The sequence below is a fragment of the Delphinus delphis genome, chromosome 8 (genome assembly GCF_949987515.2).
Source record: "Delphinus delphis chromosome 8, mDelDel1.2, whole genome shotgun sequence".
Classification (NCBI taxonomy): Eukaryota; Metazoa; Chordata; class Mammalia; order Artiodactyla; family Delphinidae; genus Delphinus; species Delphinus delphis.
Genome location: NC_082690.1, coordinates 85,139,914 through 85,162,636, shown reverse-complemented (window position 1 = coordinate 85,162,636; position 22,723 = coordinate 85,139,914). Strand labels below are relative to the sequence as shown.

General features: G+C 39.2%; 1 protein-coding gene across 3 annotated transcripts; it reads right to left on the bottom strand.

The window, feature by feature from the left end:
- Window positions 1-2,264: 2,264 nt before the first annotated feature.
- Window positions 2,265-19,000, bottom strand: PRRG4 (proline rich and Gla domain 4). 3 transcript variants are annotated; one of them, XM_060018650.1, is made up of 6 exons: window positions 18,883-19,000; window positions 18,083-18,195; window positions 12,362-12,525; window positions 10,918-10,966; window positions 9,774-9,906; window positions 2,265-5,971 (listed from the first exon to the last, which is right to left on the bottom strand). In XM_060018650.1, exons 2-6 carry the CDS (start codon window positions 18,183-18,185, stop codon window positions 5,737-5,739), a joined length of 684 nt encoding a protein of 227 aa, XP_059874633.1. In that variant the 5' UTR covers window positions 18,186-18,195; window positions 18,883-19,000; the 3' UTR covers window positions 2,265-5,736. The 3 variants fall into 3 exon arrangements, with proteins under 3 accessions (XP_059874633.1, XP_059874634.1, XP_059874632.1); XM_060018651.1 differs by having other exon boundaries at window positions 18,849-18,931; XM_060018649.1 differs by lacking the exon at window positions 18,883-19,000 and adding an exon at window positions 18,581-18,797.
- Between the last annotated feature and the right edge of the window lie 3,723 nt (window positions 19,001-22,723).

The following is a 22,723-nucleotide window of genomic DNA, read 5'->3' as shown; positions in this document are numbered from 1 at the left end:
TCTTAACCACTGTGCCACCAGGGAAGTCCGAGGATATATTTTTGAATTTCTTGAAATTTTACTTATAGACTTCACCTAGTTAAATATTACATAAAACACATAACGAAAACAATACACTCTTTTTTCCTACTCTTCAACAGAATATAAGGAAGTATTTAAAAAAAAAAACTTTCAATTGGTCCTAAGAAAACTTTTTGTCATAAAAGTAATTTTTTTAAATTAATACTTTACTTTTTAGAGCAGTTCAGAGCAAAATTGAGTGGGAAGTATAGACAGTTCACATATACCCCATCCCCACACATGAGCAGCCTCTCCCACTATCAATATCCCACATCAGAGTGGTACATTCATTATAATTGATAAACCTACATTGACACATCATTATCAGCTAAAGCCCATTATGGTTCATTCTTCATGCTGTACATTCTATGGGTTTGGACAAATGTATAATGACATGCATCCACCATTACAGTATCATACAGAGTAGTTTCACTGCCCTAAAAATTCATCCTCCACACCCACCCCCTCACCCAATCCCTGACAAGCACTGATCTTTTTACACCTCTGTAGTTTTGCCAATTCTAGAATGTCATATAGTTGGAATCATAGTTTGTCACCTTTAGAGATTGGCTTTTTTCTCTCAGTAACATTCATCTAAGTTTCCACTATAGTCTTTTCATGTCTTGATAGCTCATTTCTTTTTAGCAATGAATAATATTCCATTATCTGAATGTACCACAGTTTATTCACCTACTGAAGGACAACTTGGTTGCTTTCAAGTTCTGGCAATTATAAGTAAGGCTGTTATAAACATCCATATGCAGGTTTCTGTGTGGACATAAGTTTTCAACCCATCTGGGTCAGTACCAGGGAGCATCATTGCTGGATCAAATGGTAAAAGTATGTTTAGTTTTATAAGAAATTGCCAAACTGTCTTCCAAAGTGGCTGCACCATTTTGCATTCCAACCAGCAGTGAATGAGAGTTCGTTTTGCTCCACATCCTCACCAACATTTAATGTTGTCAGTTCTGGATTTTGGCCATTTTAATAGGTGTGTATCTCTTTGTTGTTTTGATTTGCAATTCTCCAATGACACGCTGTTGGACATGTTTTCATATGCTTACTTGTCACCAAAATATCTTTTTTTTTTTTTTGCGGTACGCGGGCCTCTCACCGCCGTGGCCTCTCCCGCCGCGGAGCACAGGTTCTGGACGCCCAGGCTCAGCAGCCATGGCTCACGGGCCTAGCCGCTCCGCAGCATGTGGGATCCTCCCGGACCGGGGCACGCACCCGTGTCCCCTGCATCGGCAGGCGGACTCCCAACCACTGCGCCACCAGGGAAGCCCCTAAATATCTTTTTTGGTGAGGTATTTGTTCAAGTCTTCTGCCCATTTTTAAATCGGGTTGTTGGTTTTCTTACTGTTGAATTTTGAGACTTCTTTGTATAATTTGGATAACAGTCCTTTATCAGATGTGTCTTTTGCAAATGTTTTCTCCTAGTCACTACCTTGTCTTCTCATTTCCTTGATTAAAGTAATTTTAAGGAGTATAAGTATTAACATTTATGGATTATTCAATTGGATAAAAAAATTTAAGGTGGTCTAAATGTTGAACATGAAGTTATGTTTAATAATAATCAGTTTAGGGCTTCCCTGGTGGCGCAGTGGTTGAGAGTCCGCCTGCCGATGCAGGGGACACGGGTTCGTGCCCTGGTCCGGGAAGATCCCACATGCCGCGGAGCGGCTGGGCCCGTGAACCACGGCCGCTGAGCCTGCGCATCTGGAGCCTGTGTTCCGCAATGGGAGGGAGAGGCCACAACAGTGACAGGCCCGCGTACCGCAAAAAAAAAAAAGAAAAAAAAATAATCAGTTTATTTATGTGTATGATACATAGTATTACTTGTGTTTCTCTTATGTTGGAGGTACTATTACTCCTATAATTTAGTGTAACATTACTATATTTTTTTGATTTTTAATTTATGTATAGATATAGGTCACAGAAGTAAATTCAGTTTTAAGGAGTAATATATTATAAATTTGCTTCAAACAATATATTAAATATTAAAACAGTGTTAAGGAATATTGCACTTTCACAACTGCAACTAAACTGTTTAGAAAGCTAGCACCACTGGGTGAAAGATACATACAGCAATACCATGCTGTAAACATTGTTTTGAAAACATGCAACATGTTCACATTTAACTCATATAATTATACGCCACTGTATGAAGAATGTTTAATTGAAACAAGCAACAAATATTTACTTAGCATAAAGTTTATTCACATGTATAAAAAGTGTCTGTGATAACAAATCCGTTAAAACCAAAATATAATCAAACCTGTAGGAAAAATATGCATTCAAAAATGGGTTGCCTTTTCCAGATAATGAAAATGCTGACAAATTTGTACTGAATTGCCTTAAACTCTTAAACTGTTAGGGAGACATTTGTAAACGACAAAAAATGTTGAAGGAAACACACAATACAGAAGATTGAAGGCATCATTATATATCATATGTGTTCCAAAATGCTACACAGGCAGGATCTACAAAAGAATCTAGTTTTTAAAAAAATTACAGAAATTCTAGACACTCTTCTAGTAGTATAAATGTCACATACATTTCAAATCAAACTAGTAACTAATTTATTTCACATTCAGTTAGAACAAAAGCAAAATGAATAATATGAAATTAAGCTTTTAAACAGCACTAACAAACTTTTTCTCACTAAAAAATTCTCTTGCACATATAGGAAAAGTACACACATACATAACTTATCTGAGAAATAGGAAAAAATGATTAGAATTTTACAGGCAAATGGGAAACCAGACACAGAGGATGCCGTTGCTCTAGTTTTTAATTGTTCTGAGAATTATCACCCAGCTCTGTATAATCACTCAGAGGGCACAATATTAACGGATGCAAAACTTTGACACAGTCATAATTTGTGCTCTCTTTGATTTTTTTCATCTTGAAAAGAGAATATTCTGTGTAGAATTATCTAGCCTACTGAAGGCATAACCCTATTAATGTGTACTTGTCTTTTTCTAGGCTTATTCCCTTTTCATACCCATATTACATTCATTTCCTGATTGTGATAGAGGAGAAAACTGATATACCTAAGTAGAAAGCTTTGTGTCAAAAATAGATTTAATGGTTAACACTAATATGTTACCCAGGGAAGAAGCACAAACAAAACAAATTAATCAAACTAGAAAATCCACCACCAAAAGTATACAAGGAATAGAAAAGCGTGAATGGGACAGAAATATGTGTCAATAATTTTATATTGATATTTTCCTTTTAATTATTATAAGTATTTGATTATGGTTCTATCACATTTTCTTTTTTATATTTAAAGTATTATGAGCTCAACATTGGATGCTCTACAAATACCAGTTATTTCATAATCTTAATGATAAATTCTAGATTTGTTCAAGTCAGAGCAACAGTTTCACACTTAATGATGGCACATGACAAATCTAGGCTACTGCTGGGGTGACAGGGGTTGTCACAGGCTCTGAAGCTAGATTTGCAGTTAGATTCTTGTGAGTCAATGGGAGTAAACAAGTTCATGGAATATTTCAAATTGTGATTCAATAAAAGATATATCGTATCTTATATATATATTGGGTTTTTTTTGCAGTACGCGGGCCTCTCACTGTTGTGGCCTCTCCCGTTGCGGAGCACAGGCTCCGACCGCGCAGGCTCAGCAGCCATGGCTCACGGGCCCAGCCGCTCCGCGGCATGTGGGATCTTCCCGGACCGGGGCACGAACCCATGTCCCCTGCATCGGCAGGCGGACTCTCAACCACTGTGCCACCAGGGAAGCCCCCGTATCTTATATTTTTATTCATCCTAAGAAACACATGTGTGAGAATACATATACAGATATGTAATATATGCACCTATATACATTTATGTATATATGACAAACGTTTATACATTTCTCATAAAACTTAGTTGTCTCTATTTTATAATTTCATAATTTGAGACAGTGTAATTCTATAGATATGAGATGGGCCTAGAATAGTGTGCTTGTTCATTCTAAACCTAGCTCTCACCAACATGTTAGATTTTGGTCAAGCTATCCTTCTATGCCTCAGTGTGATTGCTAAAGTGAGTAGTTTGCCTCTGACCTTTTAAAGAGGATTAAAATAAGGGCAAAGTGCAAAGTTACATGAGGAAAAGTGCTTATGTAAGCCAAGGTATGACAAATAGTAAAATTTTTATAGGTAATGTAGGTGGCTTTAAAAAGACTTCTTCCTAATTATATCTAAATGTTGCCAGATGATTTCTTTGTAACACGCAACCAAAGAGACTGAAAATATAAAAGGTAAAGTCTTTAGCAGTCTATAATGATTAAGATCTTTCTTTTATCTGCATTAAGATCATGCTGTCTTAAAAGAGAGACATACACTCAAACACACAGTATAATATGATTTATATTTTCTAAACATTTAATTTGGAAGGAATTATCAAATGCATGTGAGTCTTAATCTCACCTGTGTGAAAATATAAAACAAAATACAATTTTATAAATGGTCTCAAATAGGAAAAAAGCAATGCCTGGCAAAAAACATAACAGAATTTTCTATTTCTCAGGAGTATGTTTCTTTTTTGAGCTCCTGCAAAGAGGAAACAAATTCACATATACGTACACACCCACTCAAATAAATTTGTGCACAAACATTCATTCCAGAAATTTATAGCTTATACTCTACTATGTTCTTAAGGGGAGACTGGTCATACATACAATTAGAAGAAAATACAAAATATAGGTCAAAATGATTACCTATGGTGTTCTGTGTCTAGACATTAAGAGATACAGGGGGTTGCTGGTAACTTTAATCAATATTATTTTGATAGCAGAAAAGTAAATTACTTCTTCCAGGTTCTCCAACTATTATTTATAAAATTCAACAAATTTTCCAGATTAATAGTTATAGTCAATACAGACAACATAGCAATGAAAATGGGTGTGTCTACTCATCATTAATATGCACAACTTATCAAGTTGTCACTCCTAGATTTGAGGCCTGTACCTTTATTTGGTGGTGTAACAACCCTTTCAAATCTGTAACATTGCAACCCTGTTCCCTCTGAAGAACTAACTCTCTATCAAGTATTTGTTTGGTTTTTTTTAAAGAAAACTATTGACCCCACTCCCCATAATATGACTGATAGCAAGAGTTCACAATAAGAACGTGCAAAATATGGTGAATGCTATGCAATAATTTAAAATAAAAAAACAAGTGATTATATAAAGGCCACCAATTTATATTTAAATGCCAAATTCTGTGAAGTATTTCCAACCAAAAAGAAATCCTAAAAAAAGAGTAGGTCAAATATTATGACTTGGGATAATCTAATAGTTAGAAATTCTTACCTTTTTAGTATTCAATACAAGAAATCTACAAACTTCTTCTGTACAGAGGATACAGATAGTTCCCCAGTTGTAGCTGTGACACCCGTAACAGATTTTTTGAACCATTAAAAGGAACAAAAAAGTGCTCTCTTCTTAACTGCAAAGATACAAAGTTCCTTACCCAGCTGATTATGATCAAGTTTAGGTCCAGGATGCTAACAGATCTCCAGTGGCATAGTACACGTGCTTGTTTCTCCTTTACTCTCTGCAGTTTGTCATAAAGGGCTGAATCGACATGTCTTTTTGGTTCAGGGAAAACAAACCATTTAAATAATGTGAATGTCCTATATCACCAAGACAACAAGGTGGGCTTAGCGAGATGGGAGTGACATAGATTTTTTAAATACCCTAAACCCTTTTGCTGGCCCAGGATATGGTGGTGGTGGCGAAACATTCTGTTTTCTGGTCAGTGCCATTGCCTGTTCATAAGAAGGTAATCCTGTGTCCTCCACTGAAGGTGGCAATGGAGGCAAGACAGCCTCCTCAGGTCTTCTGAAAACGATGGAGGGAGTGTGTCTGCCCCTTCTTGCGTAGGTGGCTGAAGAACTAAACAGAGACAGCATTGAGGTCTAGGAAAGGCAGCATTTTTAGGTTAAGATGGCAATATTAAAAAATCCAACATTTTGATACAGGTGAACCCAATTTATTTTTATTGTTTTAATTTTTTGGCCGTGCTGTGTGGCTTGTGGGATCTCAGTTCCCCAACCAGGAAGTGAACCCGGTCCATGGTAGTGAAAGCACTGAATCCTAACCACCAGACCACCAGGAAAGTCCCTGAACCTGACTTATTAAAATAACAACAGTTTTATTTTACCCATAAACTCTGAAAGAATCTTGATATAATGGAAAGATCAAGAACTTTGAAGTCAGTCATGGGTAAGAAACAGGATCTTGTCATTTCATAGCTGTGTGACCAGAGGCAAGGTAACCTAACTCAGCTTTCCTCCTCTATAAAATGGGGATAACAATAGCTACCTCAACAGAGATGTTTTGTGTGGATTGAGAAAGATGTCTTACGTAAAGCATCTAAGCAATGTCTGGAACATTGTAACAAGGACTCAAAACACGTGAATTCCCTCTTTCTCCTGCTCCTGAATTAAAATTTTCTCAAAGTATGGTGTGAAACCAAATCCAGGCTTTGTTGAAAGGCAGCATAACTCCAAGCCTAGGAAATTGATGCCACAGAGATAATCACAACAGCGATGCCCGTCTCTCTCTCCTCTGTTCCCCACTGAATCCCTGCTGCCTGGGCCAACCCTCCTAAACAGGACTTCTATCATATCATTCTTCTCCGCAAAAGTCTAACCTGCAGCCTACTTTCTACTGAATCAAGTTCTAACTCCTGTGCCTCCTTTTCAAAGCCTCCCTTATTCTGGCCTCACTTTATTTTATAGCTCTCTGCTCTTGCCAAGGTAGCCTCTTCACTCTCCTCTGTATGTGCAATGAATTCTATGGTCTATCTCTGTGGTTTCACCTGCATTGTTCCCTTTCTCAGATTATTATCTTTTCCTCATTGATCTCCATTGATTTAAGTCCAACAATTACAAAAAAAATTTTTTTAATTAAAAAAAAAAAAAAGGCCTAGTTCAATATGGCCACTGTTTTCACAAAACTCTGTCACCTACACCACCAGCCAATGAAATTTGAAATGCAACACAGGTCTGGTGTTTTGAAACTACATTTTCCCTTCTCACTTGTGAATTACAAATTAAAATTTAGACATTAGTAAATTGATCTGTTTAGACTGTGAAGTTCGCTGCCTATGAAGCATCTATGCGTAAATTAACCTCTTATAGTTATGACTAATAAGATAATTAAAATGTATAGGTAATCCCCAACCTCTAGTCAATATTTACAGTATTCTTCCCAATAAGAGACAGCTTAGCAGACCCAAAATACTGCAAACTTTTGCAAACTGAATCAATCAATTTGCCCCTTAGAATGCCTTGTCCTTTGGAGGTTATAATGAGATCTGGAACTGGATGGAAGGAGAGAGGAAAATTGCAGAGAGAAGAAAAGAAAAAAATCTGTGTAAATCTAGGAACTGGATAATCAGCCCTTCAATAGTTGAGAGGTGACTGATAGCCTCAGAAGTTTACTTAGAGGAGTCAACACAATTCCTCCTCTGTCAGAAACCTGGAATGTATTCATGGTAGGCTTGTCACTTGCCACATTCATTAGCTTGTGACGAAAAGTTCTACTTGTTTGTTTATAGGAAACAGGAGAGACAGATGTTTTATTTGAAGAAATGAATTTTTCCACGTTGACCTTCAAAATTTAAGTTACAGGAACAGTATAATTATATTAAAGTCATTAAGTGTCTCCACAGTGATTTCTTACAAGATTGAAATCAGAAAGTATGCACCAGGAACATCTCAAATAAGCTGACAGCATTATATTATGCCTGTTTTCCTCCATAAAATATAGGGACTAAGAAATGAAAAGATCTTGTTTCCCATTTCTTGGCATGTTTTTACAGAGGAATGAGACAAACTATTCTAACAATGATCTTATTTTTTACTCTTTTCTTTTTCAAATATTCCTCACCCTTCCCCCACTTCCAGACTTGCAAAATGTAGAAAGAGAACACATAACTCTGCTGCAAGAATTTCTTGGGACAATTGATGAACGGTACTTTACTAAGTATTTAAAAGTTAACCTTAACACAAGTGGATGTCTGGTTAACCTAGTTTGAAATGTCCCCTATAAAGGGTTTCTGTGAGAATCAAAGAGAGACAGTAGATGTAAAAATGACCTGTAAACAGTAGAGCATTATACTGTACTAACATTAAGTATAACTAAACTTTTAAAATAAGAGATATCCAGGTTTTCAAAATGTTATAACAACATACATAGAAAATATGCATAATAATGCACCTCTTTATTCCTCGTGTCTTTGAATTCTGCTTCTAACCTCATGCAGGAAAGAAGCTAGAAGGTTTCAGAGAAAAAAGCCATAAGGTAAGAAGGTGTAGTGGTGCAGAAAAGTAGAAAAATGAAGAAAAACCGGAAAGAGGAGAGAAGACAATGTCGAGCATGAGGACACTGAACAATGGTTGTGCTCACAGACCTTGAGGGAAATTATTAAATGTGAGGGCATACAGAGACTTTTTGGGGAAAATACTATAAATGGGGTGGAAAAGAAGGAAAGATAAAAGGCAAGGAGAGTCTTTAAAGACATATTTTCCGATTTCTTCATTAACCTGTGAGTTTCCAGGTATGCTGCAGCTTGTGGAGAAGGACATATTGAATAAAATCTTAGTCAAAAGCCCTAGAAAACAGGAAGAACTTGCTCATTTCCTGTCTATTAAGTAAGGGAAACCTCTCAGCTCAAAACATAGTGGCTTAAGAAAAATTGCACAAAATTTTCCTTATCTTCTCTCACTTTTCAAAATTTTATAGGATTTACAGAAGTCTCAGACAATCTTCTTAGTCCCTGCCCATGATCACATTAATGCCTCAGGGAGTTGTTCAGGAATTCCAGCTTGGGGATAGAATTACACTATACTTTGCCCCTGTCCTCTGCCCGCTTTGCTGGCATGTCCTCCTCTGCACCCTTACTGTAGGCATCCTTTAAGACTCCGTCACTTGCCTTCTGTCCTTTCATCACACTCACGAGAACTTGCCTACTCTCATGGCTTCAGCTTTTATCCTCCAATGGATTTATCTTAATTCCATATCTGTTGCCTTAAACTCTTACCTTAACAATAAAGAAGAAGTTTTTATTATGGTAAAATACGTGTAACATAAAATTTGTCGTTAAAACCATTTTCAAGTGTACAATTCAATGGTATTAATTATATTCACAATGTTGTACAACCATCACCACTATCTATTTCCATAATCATTTTATCACCTGGTTACCATCATTAGCTTCTTCATAGAATTTGAAAGTGTAAATAGGGATATATAAGCATTAATTTCGATAGCCCGTTTCGCATGTGGTACTTTTTGTTGAATAAGGTTAGTTCTTCACTTTCTCATCTCTACTTACAGATAAGATAATAACTTTTTATTCTAATAAGGATGTTGAGATTCTATTATGCAAACAATCATGGCCTTTATGAAGCTTTACTAATGTGCTGGAACTCAGTTAATAGTAATGTACCAATGTTGGTTTGTTAGTTTTACAAATGTACTATGGTAACATAAGATGTTAACAACGAGGGAGCTGCGTGAAGGACATAAGGGAACTCTCTGTGCTATCTTTGTAACTTCCCGGTGTATCTAAAATTATTCCAAAATCAAAAGTGTATTTTAAAAAAAAGGCAGCCATTTTTTTTAGCCATTTAAAAATGACAGTATAGAACATATAATAGTAAATTAAATATTTTTATTTGGTACTTACCCTGGATGTCGTTGCCTGTTACACTTAGTGATACAAAGATAGTAACCAAGTAATCCAAAAATAACCAAAAATATTCCAGCAGCAATTAGTCCAGTCAGAAGGCCCATAACATCGATTTTCTCTCTGTTAGCATCTTAAGATAAATCATTAAAATAACATGAATATAACAACTGAAAAGCACCACCTATGATTTCAATAAATTCAACGCTGGGTGTAAGCATGCTACTGGGCATCTAATAATTAATATTGATTACTTTTAAAAGTCTGTGCTAGAAACATGACCAGAAAAAATTTAGATACACTTCCTAAAAGCCCTAGCTCTGACTTCATTTATTTTTAATTTTTTTAAGTTTTTGACCACACTGTGCGGCACGCAGGATCCCCAACCAGGGATCAAACATGCGTCATCTGCACTGGAAGCGTGGAGTCTTAACCCCTGGACCGCCAGGGAAGTCCTTAGCTTCATTTATTTTAAATGTTATATTAAATGGATGAAAGTCAACACTAAGTGGGATAAACATGTTCTTTGTTCAACTATACACATTTTGGTATTAACTACTAAGATAAATGTAGTAAGCAATTCTGGTGTAGCTATGTAATACAGTCTCCCTATAGCTGGGGCCCTACCTAGGGGGAATGAAAAAAGAGCTGTCAAACACAAACAAAACAAAACAAAACAAACCTGACTAAAAAGCAGCTAGAGATGATAAATGTAGATAAAATAAAGGATCTCCCCTCTCTAGGAGTTACTTAATTCTACCTAACAATCCTAATTTACCTAGTACCATAAGTAGTCCATTTACTTGTAATGGTAAAAAAGAAAAAAAAATTAAAATAGTTTACTATTTGAAACTAATAGAGTCCTACTTTTATTCTGTGCAAGTCTTGACTTAGCTGGACTGTTTAAAATAGCATTAAGCCTATTATCTCATTTCCCTACTATCTCACCAAACTTGATTTTCAGTGTGTAAATAGATGAATGTGGCCTTCTCTGTCTTAGATAGCCCAGTGTATAACTGAGAAACCTTCCTTGGCTTTACAAGGTATGTATGTTGTGCAACAACCAAACTCAAACAATGAAACTAAAAATGTACTATGAGAGAGGGTGGGAAAAAACATGAAAATTGATCAGTTCTTGCCTTACCTGATTCTGTGGTTGGTCCTTTAATTGAATATTCTTGCCAAAATGCCATCTAAGAGAAAGGTAAAATTTCCAAGTTTATTTAATTTCTTTACTGTCATTTCATTTGGTCTCAATGACCTAGACTAGGGGTGGTAAACGCTTGGCATGTGCCACAGGTAGGATACTAGTTCATTCATGCTGGAGGGCGTGACTCACTCTAATTAAGTACTGCCATCCACCACTGTTTCTTCCAACTCTGGAATTGGTCAGGGGATTATTGCCAGTGCTAGGTCTCTACTACTGTGCACTGATAGTCTCCCTTCACCTGCCCAGAGCCCTCACTCAGGCATCAGGGGACACTATCGCATTAGAGAGTCGATGAAAGTAGCAGAGGTGGAAGTTGAAGCGGGGGACTCATTATCATGTTTGAAAAGGAGTCTGATTTTTTTCTACATTAGATGAGCCCTCAGTCTCCTAGGAAATTTTATTGAAAGTTATTTATTGATTTGGAAAGACATCCCTGAGACTGTTTAAGTTCAGTGTTACTTGAGAGAATGGAAGCCATTTTTAAGGAACTGTGATAAAATTAGAAAACGGCTTTGTGAAAAACAATAGAATTTCAACAGGCACAACTACAACGCAGAGTAGACTTTCTTTCCCTTCTCTAATAGATGCAGCAGATAATAGCAGGGAATGGAATCTGGGCACAATTTTGGAAGAAAAAAGAACTAAGTTTCAATAACACCTGCATTTAAAGGATACCTAGAGAGGTTCTTATTGACCAAAGAGTAAAATGGGATTCTTGAGGAAGGGGAAAAGGAGCTGGGGTTATTTAATCTACAAAAAAGTGAAAAATCTGGGTCACTTGTCATTCTTAAAGAATATGCCAGATTATAACAGGGACAGTGCTGGCTGTTTGTTTTGTACCTTTTCAGGATTAACAGATAGGATTTAATTGTATTTTAAGGGAGAACTTCTAAAGGTTTATTGCCAAGCAATAAAATCCTGAATGCAGGGACTATATATCTTATCTTCAGTCTCTAGCAGAGCACTTGGCACATAATAGGTCGTCAATAAGTACTTGAAATATAAATACAGTAATCAAAAATGGTAAGTCCTAATAGAAAAAATTGCTCTGAGTCTTGAATGACTGAAGCCTGAGTCAGAGAACTAACTAAAATAATATCCTGAAGTTTAATTCACTCTGCTTCATTATTGTCTTTGAATATCATAATGTTAAACACAGAAAATCACGACATAATTGATAATTTGATAATTACTATAAGCCCAGTTAAGTAGAAAGCCAAGTCTAAATGGGCTAATTACAATATAAGAAAGTAGAAAGAGATAACAGGTATACAATCTGAATTCTATTTAAGGCACATAATCTCTACTGACTGAAAGTGCCACTTCCTTAAGTACAATTTAATAGATGTCTAGCCAATTAACATATCAACCAAATTACCGTTTTATCTTCATCCACAAAAATTTCTCTGGCTTCCTCATAATTACAAAGTTCTTCTCTGCATTCTCTTTCTAGGTCACTGGAAGTGAAGAGCTCCAAATCAAATCTATTATATAGGAGGTGCCTACGTATGAACAAGTTTGCTTCTTCTTTTGATGTAAAGACTAGCAAAAAAATAGAAAGATTTCAAACACCGATAAAAAATAAGGCAGAAAATTCCTGTTTTAATTACGGTAAAAGCATATAGTTCTTTTGATCTGGTTAAATTATACCAAACTTTCTTGTGTGGTTTTAAAATCTGACAAAAAGAAATATCATCAGTAAAAATAATTCCTGCTAAATATGAAGTACAGATACTAACAAAATTCCAGAACATACTTGAGTAGATTATGTCCGAAATTATCAGCATAAATAAAAATTATTTGAGTATCACTTTTTCCTCTAGACAATTATTTTTCCAATAAATGGCAGGCCAGACTATTCTATTTCTAAAGTGTTGGTTTCCTATTATCTTGACTGAGAAAAATTAGTCTGGTGTAATGGACAGAGTACTGGACTAAGAGTTAGAAGACAGACTCTTCTTTTTGATTTGGCTTAGCTATCAGCTATATCCTGGGATAAGTCACTTATATCCCTGGGTTGCCATTTCCTGAAACACTTTTTTTTTTGGCTGCACTGTGTGGCATGCAGGATCTTAATTCCCTGACCAGGGATCGAACCCATGCCCCCTGCACTGGGAGTATGGAGTCTTAACCACTGGACCTCCAGGGAAGTCCCTGGGTTGCCATTTCCTCATTTGGAAAATGGGAATATGAACTAAATAATAACTAAGATCTCTTTATGTTTTAAAATTATAAATTCATACATTTATATTAAAATTGTTCTATCAGGTTTATACCAAAAAATTTTAAACTTCTAAGCTAATAAAATCATAAGTTAATTACAAGATTAATTAAAAGCCATTCAGTCCCTCCCAAAGGAGTAGCTCCCTCCACTCAGCCCCTAAACATGTGTCTACAAAGTTTTATAAGACTCCGTCTACGTGTGCATGTAGGGAAGGTAAATGGTAGACACCATAGCTAAGCACAGGTTGACACAAAACCAAAATATCCTACCAAGGCAGTATTTTCAAAACCTGAAAACTTCAAACTCATTCTGGTGTCACACAAAGCTGAAGTGATCTTGCTCCAGATCATATTACTGAGACTGGAATTCAGAAACTCTCTGAGAACTACCCCAACTGCTTATAAGAATTTAAAAGTCTTGGTATTTCTCACTGCTAACCATTACTAAAGGAAGAATATATTAAAGTGGGCAACTGAAAGATGGATCAAGACTGACGACAGGGACTTCCCTGGTGGCGCAGTGGTTAAGAATCCGCCTGCCAATTCAGGGGACGTGGATTTGATCCCTGGTCTGGGAAGATCCCACGTGCCACAGTGCAACTAAGCCTGTGCCACAACTACAGAGCCTGTGTTCTAGAGCCCACGAACCAAAACTACTGAGCCCACGCACCACAACTACTGAAGCCCACACGTCTAGAGCCCAGGCTGTGCAAGAAGAGAAAACACCGCAATGAGAATCCTGCACAACACAATGAAGAGTAGCCCCTGCTCACCACAACTAGAGAAAGCCCGCGTGCAGCCAAAAATAAGACCTAATGCAGCCAAAAAAAAAAGACTGACGACAGTGCATGGTCTGGAAGACTAATACTAATTTGAGAGTGACCTCAGGTTGGCCATTTATTCTTAGCCTTTGAGAACAGTCACACCTAGGCCAAGATATTTTCCTTACTAATCAATCACTTTTCCAAGCAGGTCTGAATCTTAACAGAGCTGGATTTGTCCGATACAGTAGCCACTAGCCACATATGGCTATTGACCACTTGAAATGTGGCTAGTGTGAATTGAGATGTGCTATAAGTGTAAATACACAGGGGACTTCAAAGACATGGTTTAAAAAAATATGAAATATCTCAATGCTTTCTATTGCTTATATTTGGAAATACTGGGTTAAATATTTTGGATATATTAGGTTAAATTAACTACATTATTAAAATTAATTTCACCTTTTTTTTTTTTTTACTTTTTAAAATATGGCTCTAGATAATTTCTTATGTGGTTCGTATTTTATTTCTATTGGCCAGTGCTATTCTAGTGTATTCATTTCTATGTTAGAAATAACACATATGAGCTATTTGAACCAAGGGGGAAGCCAGAATGGGATCACTGGTGATAGATGTTTTGAGAAATATTCTAAAGGGTAGACCAGTGTGATAAAATATTTTTGTTCTTTCTTCTTCTTTGTCTCCTTGTAGATTTTACACTACCACCTAATGGAGACAGAATGAAAAATTTTCCAAGTCTCCATCATCTCTCATTGGGATTCTTGCAATGGCCCTCTAAGGCAGGGGTCCCCAACTCCCGGGCCATGGACCACTATCGGTCTGAGGCCTCTCAGGATCCGGGCGGTACAGCAGGAGGTGAGTAGCGGGCCAGCGAGCGAAGCTTCACCTGCCGCTCTGCTCCCCATCGCTCCCCTTCGCTCCCCATCATTGGATTACTGCCTGAGCCATCCACCGCAACATCCGTAGAAAAATTGTCTTCCAAGAAACCGGTCGCTGGTGCCAAAAAGGTTGGGGACCGGGCTTCCCTGGTGGCGCAGTGGTTGAGAGTCCGCCTGCCGATGCAGGGGACATGGGTTCGTGCCCCGGTCCGGGAAGATCCCACATGCCGCGGAGTGGCTGGGCCCGTGAGCCATGGCCGCTGAGCCTGCGCGTCCGGAGCCTGTGCTCCACAACGGGAGAGGCCACAACAGTGAGAGGCCCGCGTACCGCAAAAAAAAAAAAAAAAAAAAAAAAAAGGTTGGGGACTGCTGCTCTAAGGGCTCTCCTTGTCCCCTACAGCTACACTGGTTTCCAATGTGCCTGGTTCTCTCCTGCCTTTGAACTTGCTGTTTCCTCTAAATAGAACTTTCTTCTTTCACTCTGCTCTCTCACTTCCTTCTGGATTTTGTTCAATGTTACCTTGAACCCCATCCCCACTCACCCACCTCTGGCAATCCCCATCTCCTACTATATTTTGTTTTTCTTCATAGCACTTATCACCATCTGGTGTTCTGTATGCTTTACTTACTTGTTACCACTCTGTTCCCCTAGCTAGAAGGAAAGTTCCATTAAAGCAAGGGATGTTGACACATAGAGATGTCAAAAAAATTACTTACAAAAATAAATGGATGAACTTGACTTTCCTGTAGTGGGAAGGAACTCTTGGACCTAAATTCTACCAGTTGAAGCAATTCAGAGGTATAGTCCGTTACTCAGCTTGGCATAGGTTTAAAATATTAAACCAGTAATGAAGTAACTCTGAGCCTGCCTAACTTAGCTATATTGTACTTACTACATGAAATCTAATTTCAGAATGGAGAATTAGAATCTGCCTCTGTATTGCTACTTCTCAGGTACGCCCAGATCTTTACATTTTATTGGCTAGAAAAGCAGTGCCAAATTTCTCATTGTCGGTCTCCTATTCAAGTCAGTTTTCTGAGTTATAAAATGCCCCTGCCCTCCAAATGGGACTTTCAACTTAAAACGAAAATAAAAAAGCGAGTCATACATATTTTTATTGTTCCTGAAATGATATTTATGCCAACGAAAGTCTTCACTGATGTATAAAACATGCCCTCCAGGAGGGGCTGCTGTTTACCACTTCCCTGACTGTGAAAGTTCTGATTCAGTCCATGGTTGACCTTACACTTTCAGTGCCTTATCAAACATCTTCCTGCCTCCCTTATGATCTTAGGAGAAATACTGTCCTTTGTTATTTGGGTTCTAAGTAGCCCTGGATTTGCTTTTAATTGAAAGAGGCAAACTTCCTTGCCCCTGGAGCATCCTGAACTTCCAGCGAGAGTTCCTATTTTCCCTCTGGCCGTTGCTGGAGGATGCACTGGCCTTTGCACCTTTGTATCTGCCTCAGATTGTCTTTCCATCTCTGTCTCCTGTCTTAGACCATCCTAGGAAGTTGCCTGTGCATTCCCCTATTTTAAGTCCACCAACTGAGATATTCCATTTTCCTCCTCTCTCCTGTCTCCCCATGCTTTCTAAATAAATTCTTTTTAGGTCATTTCAACCCCACCTTTGGGCTTTATCAGAATGCAGCTGAAGGTCCTTTATTTTCCTAATTACTTTTCATATCTACATTTATTATATCTCATTTGCAGATAGAGAGCACTGGCTTCTATGCCATACAACTCTCCGGAGACAGAGTTACTGCTAACTCACTCTTTCCTCTGCTCTTGAAACTCTCTGTTTTAACTTCTGTCATAGAGTTTATGGAGATTATCGGTTTACACCCTGCCTCTCCCACTAGATGAAGTAGTCCTCCCGGTCAGGATTACAATCTTTCATTTCTACATCTCCAGTGCCTAGCAGAGAGCTCGGCACATAGTATATGTTAATAAAGAGGTTATTACTGAACAAATCAGCTTTTTAAATATACAGGATTCTTCATTTACATTTCCCACAGCTAGCTCCAGCCTTCTGCACTCAAGTATGATCTCTAAATTCCTTCCATAGTTTGTGATGTCCTTGAGACTGTCTTTTATGCTGTATCGTGTGAATGAATGAATACACTCCCAAGCATTCTGGAGATCAGCATCTGGTCCTGCTGAGCATGGATCATCCACCTTATGTATGAGTGGACTTACATATATGGTGCAACTTGGGAGGCACCAAGAAGGATTTCCTTCCAAATCTCCCCCATCCCACTGGCTAGCCTATCCAATTGCCTAGAATTCTGCCGTCAGTGTTTGATTCCTTCAGGTTAAGATATTGCCCTATCTTAACACACACACACACACACACACACACACACACACACACCCTCCTAGAAGGTTTGAGACACTAAGCTGTATTAATCATTAATAAGTCATCCAGGAGTATTAGTGTCACAGATCCTTCCCAAAAGAAAACAAGAGTAGGATCTGATGGGAATGAATAAGGGACAGGAATGTGTGGAGAGGTAGATCCAAAGCACTGGCACTGGGTAGGGAAGCACAATGACTACGCAGGGAGAAATGAAAGCCATTTTTTTTTCTTTTCTGTTTTTTCTGGTTAGGCTTTCAAAATATGGGCAGGAATCAGTCTAAGACCTGGAGTCCACAAGGTATGGAATTCTAGGTTAGCAAGCCCCAAACCTAATCTTCTCATACCTTCTGACTTTACCCAGATAACCAGGCATTTAAAAGTTAAAAAGGACCTCAGAGATCATTCCACTCCCCATCCCCCATCATTTTACAAGCTGAAAGGGGTTAAGTAACTTGCCCAGAGTCTCCTAACACATCCGGACTAGATCCTGGTCTCCCTGTCCATCTTTCCAGGAAGAACTGGAAGAATTATGCTCATTATAATTACCACATAGCTTCATCTAGAAAAATGGCACTCACTGATTTTCAGAAGTTGAAATAGGTTTTCCATTCAGTTAACCACCAACCTGGTCTTAAATATATACTTAGCAAAAGTAACTCACAGAAATGAATGTGTATAAATTGCACTTCACATAACAAACTACAACATTACCAAATAAACCACAAATTAAAGGACATTTTAGTGCTTCTATGATTGATGGGGGCATGTAGTTTCAAAGACTGCACTTTCTGCTTTGAGCTCTGTAATCCGAGTCAGGTTTCCAGGAGGGTTTTCCTGGAGCCGGAAGCCAGGCTTACCTTCTTCTCCCGCATGCCTCGACTCCTCTGGACTTCTTGTGCGATGAGGGAACGCGAAGGTAAGTATGCGCAGCTGGCTGAGTAGCACCAGGAGTGTAAACATAGTCTGGCAACTGTCAAACAAACCGAAACAAACAAAATAACCAACAAAAACCACGTCAAAAAAGGCCCCGGCTCAGCACTTTGAGTTCCTGTGGGAACTGAATCACCTACCTGTTGTGCTCAAAGCCACCGCGCGACTGCGCCCCGCGCGCGGTTTCGGTCGCCGGCGTCCGACCCGCGCCCGGAAAGCAGCCCCGAGAGCGTGCCCGGGGACAAATGCCGCCTCCGCCCTACCCCTCGCCTCCCCACCCCACCCTCCGGACTCTGCAGACGGCAGAGCGGGCACCTATCGCCGCGGCCGCCCTCTGCTTTCCGTTGGAATCGAGCCCGGTCCGCCGAGGTGGCCCCCTCCGAGTCGCCCATTCCCCGTCGGGGCCGAGCCGCCGGGCCCCGCACCTGCAACTCCGGGCGCATGTTCCAGCAGCTCCCAGGCCGGAGCCTCGTGCTTGGGTAGTCCCTAAGGCCGCCAGACCCTCCGTCTCGGCGCCCCCAAAACCCTCGCCTTGCTCTCCGCAGGGCCGGACTGGCCCGCGCGCTCGAGGAAGCGCCTGGGGTCCGCGGAGCGCCGCCCTGGCCGGCACGGGGACGCGCGGCGCAGGCCCAGCCTTGATCCCGGGAGGCCGCGGAGCTGTGGGAAAAGGAGGAAGCAGCTCCTTGGGAGTACCTGGCCGCGCTCCTCCTCCCGGGGGCCGGCTCACCTGCGGCGGGCGGGCAGTTGGCCGGCGTCTCCGGGGAGCCGTCCCTCGCTGTAGCTGTCGCCGTCGCCGCCGCCACTTCTGCCCTGAGCCCTGGGCTAGCCCGGCCGCCCGCAGCCAGTTCTGGCCCCGCCTTGGCGCGCGGGGGGCAGGTTTGGGACTGGTTTCTAGATCCCGCGTCCTCCGCCGACTCAGGGGAGCGTGTTCGACTCCCAGTAGCTAAGCAGAGCACCCCCCGGAGCGTCCGGGGCTTTTCGCTTTGGGTTACACTAGGCTAGGGGCTCTGTCTTGAGACCTTAGGTCTCAAAGGGTGGTCCGCGAAGGAGAGCAAAACATTCATCGGAGAAGTACTATGAACTGGGAAGTGACCTTAAAAATTAATCGATTACGTTGGTTCTCAAATCGTGGTCCCCTAGGTCTGGGTCATCTCCAAGATCCTTTCAAGGGGTCTCCGAGGTCAAAATGATTTCTTTTATGGTATAAAGACATGATTTGCCTTTTTCACTCTCATTCTCTCATGAATATACAGCGGAAATTTCCAGAGGCTCTTTGACGTGTAATGATGTCATCACTCAGCTAACAGGGTGCCTGCATGTGTATTGTGTTTTCCAGTATTTTCTATGGTAGTAGGTTTAAGTATCAATATGTACGTTTTTATAGAGATTCAAAGAGATTAATAAAATTTGCTTGTTATTAGTGCTTTCTGTACTGTTACTCGCTATCTTTAGTCATACCTGGCAGGATAGCTATAAATCATTTTTTCAAACAAGTAGTCATCTGAAATCTTGAGCTTTTCTTTGAGCCTAGGCAGGAAGACAACAAAAACTAAGTACACTTTGTTGTCTTGATTTGAAATAATATTTTGAAAACTTCTCAGTTTAACAGGTAATATGATAAATACCATTAGATAGAATTCACATAAGTAAAAGCTCTTTGGGGGCCACCACCTATAATGACTTATAGCATTTGGCAGTATGAACACAAACTTCAGCCACTATGGAGCTGCAAGATATTTTGAGATTAGGTAGCAAAGAGAGAAGAGACTAGTCAGTAACGACATTGTTCAAGATTGTCAATTTCTTCTGTTATTTGCTGTATTCATCTTCTTATTTTGTATCATTTGCTTTTTTAAAGTCACAGTATTCTTATGCTTTTCTCCCAAAACATTTTAAATGCTTTTATTCTGGCCATCTGTAGAATTGGGCCGGATACTATGAATCTCATTTTACAAAGGATACTGAAGCATGAAGAAGTAAAGGATCTTGGAGAGTCATTGGTCAAGTAGTAGCCCAGCTCTTGACTCTTTCCAGTGCTTTTTTGAGTTATTACCAAGCCGTGGAGGGCAGGAGGTAAAGAATTATTTAATTTCAAAAGAAAGAAAAAAAAATCAGAGCAATGAGATTAATGGACTTGGATTAGTATGGTAATGCATCTCTGAGTTTGAGCACATACCCACCCACTTACCTGTGTGAACTCAAGAATGAAATGGAAACTCACTCTATTGTGTGGGCATGAGGATTGACTCAAAGACTGTGACAGGAAATGTTAAGGTTGCAGCCATGAAGCTCAGCGATGTTAAGGGCACATCCACATCCTTAAAGGCACAGCGTTAACTGTGTCATCAGACTACTCAGAACAGAAGATGCTACTTTACTGAACTTATGTTTCTGTGACATTTTAGCCTTGACATTTCAACATTGGTTGTTTGGTGTTTTACTTTATCCCCGTAAAATCAGTAGGTGGAAAATGAAAGACTCCTACTGTTCAAGGCTGATTCTATGTCTCTATGCAAGTATTTTCAGATTCAACAAATAGGCAGAGGGGTTAAATATTTTATTTTAATCATTTGCTTAAATCCCTCTAAAGGAACTTTTGGCTAGAGCTCACATTTAATTCTATCATTTAAGAACAATGATTGTTAATAACAAAATAAAATAAAAAACAGTGTGAGAGGTTATCTGGTTTCCTGGTCACCTGATTTCATGTCATGCTGTGGTTAGTAACGAGAACTACATGTCATGTTAAAAAAAACAGTAATCCTTAGAGTCCTTACAGGGCACATAGGAACCTGAATCAGCGTGGTTCTGAGCTGCCCTCTGGGGCCTGTGACAAGGACCTATGTCATAGCTGGTCACAAAACTCTCACTCTTTGTTCAGACCTTGGCATTTTTACAGCTATGATTAGTTCCTTCACTCATTGGACTCATTTTATCATCATAATCTTACTCTCTGATTGCCACACAATTTTTTTTTGGCCTCTTTTTTGTAAACCCAAGCTCAGGTAATAATGTGCTAAGTAAACAGTTGTTGTTGTTTTTCATACGCAAGTTTATTGGGCATCAATTGCAAAACCATACTTTCATGCACAATGTCTGAAAAGAGAGTTTAGACAAATCATGTATTTTTAGCTACACAGCTGACAGTGTTTAAGAATCATTCAGGGACTTCCCTGGTGGTCCAGTGGTTAAGACTCTACACTCCAAATGCAGGGAGCCCGAGTTCGATCCCTGGTCGGGGAACTAGATCCTGCACGCCGAAACTAAGAGCCCGTGTGCCACAACCAAGACCCAGTACGGCCAAATATATAAATAAATATTTTTAAAAAAGAGAATCATTCATTTATTCTGCATCAAAGAAGGGTAATAATGGAGTGCTGATGTTGCTGGTACTGATTAAAGACATACATTATATGGAAGACCTGTTAGGAAATCTACAACCTAGGATCCTATTTATCCTTCTTTGGTGAAGGATTCTCCTTTGTTATTTTATGTACCACCCTGGTTTGAAGCTCTCAAAATGAGAGTTCTCAATGACTGAGTTTTGACATATAAAATGTGGGTTTTAAAGCACTGTTTATTTTACTGATGTACACTAATGGCTTTAGTAGAGTTTATGGGTCTCTTTTACCCACCCTCAACACTGCCACTCTGACAGCAACTTGAGAGCCAGGAACAAAGTTCACCAATTTTCGTACCTTGTCGGGCACATGGCAGGATTTCCCGACCACTAAGTGAATGAAAGAAGGAATAAGTTCTAGTCCTAAGTCTGCTTCTCTCTAGCTTTGAACAAATCACTTCTCATCACTCTCTCTGCCTCTTCTGAGACATTGAGGGTTTGGTGTGAATGAACTCTAAGACTCCTTCTTGGGACTTCCCTGGTGGTCCAGTGGTTAAGAGTTCGTCTTCCAATGCAGGGGATGTGGGTTCAATCCCTGGTCGGGGAACTAGGATCCCACATGCTGCAGAGCAACTAAGCCTGTGTGCTGCAAGGAAAGATCCCGCATGCCCTGCATGCGCAATGCAGCCAAAAGTAAATAAATATTAAAAAAAAAAAAAGAAAGTAAGATTCCTTCTTATGCTAAAATTGTATGGGTCTTTGACCATTCTTAATCATGAAAGTATAAAGAGGGCTCTATTTAAGTAATTTTCTAATTTATTCTTTCCTGTCTGGATAGTTTTGGATTATTTGCTTTTATATAATTTATGTTATTTCAAATGAAGTCATTATATCAAAATATAAAATTTGGAATTTATATACACAAATTACCTATTTTATTATTTGTTCACCCTTAATTGTACAAAATGGGAAGTTAATATAATTTTCTATGTGGCAAAAGAGATAGTAAAACATTTTAAAATTTACTTTCTTTGGCTTCTCTGATAACTTGGTTTACACTTTTCATTCTTGTGTTATCAGGAGACATTGCTGCAGAATCGTTTTCCTATTATTGGGACTCCTATTTTATTTCTTTCCAACTTTGCTTTTTCTTGGATTTATATTGAATTTATATCTATTTTTTTGGTATTTCTACTACCATTTCCCCTGTTTTAGCTCTCCAACTGCC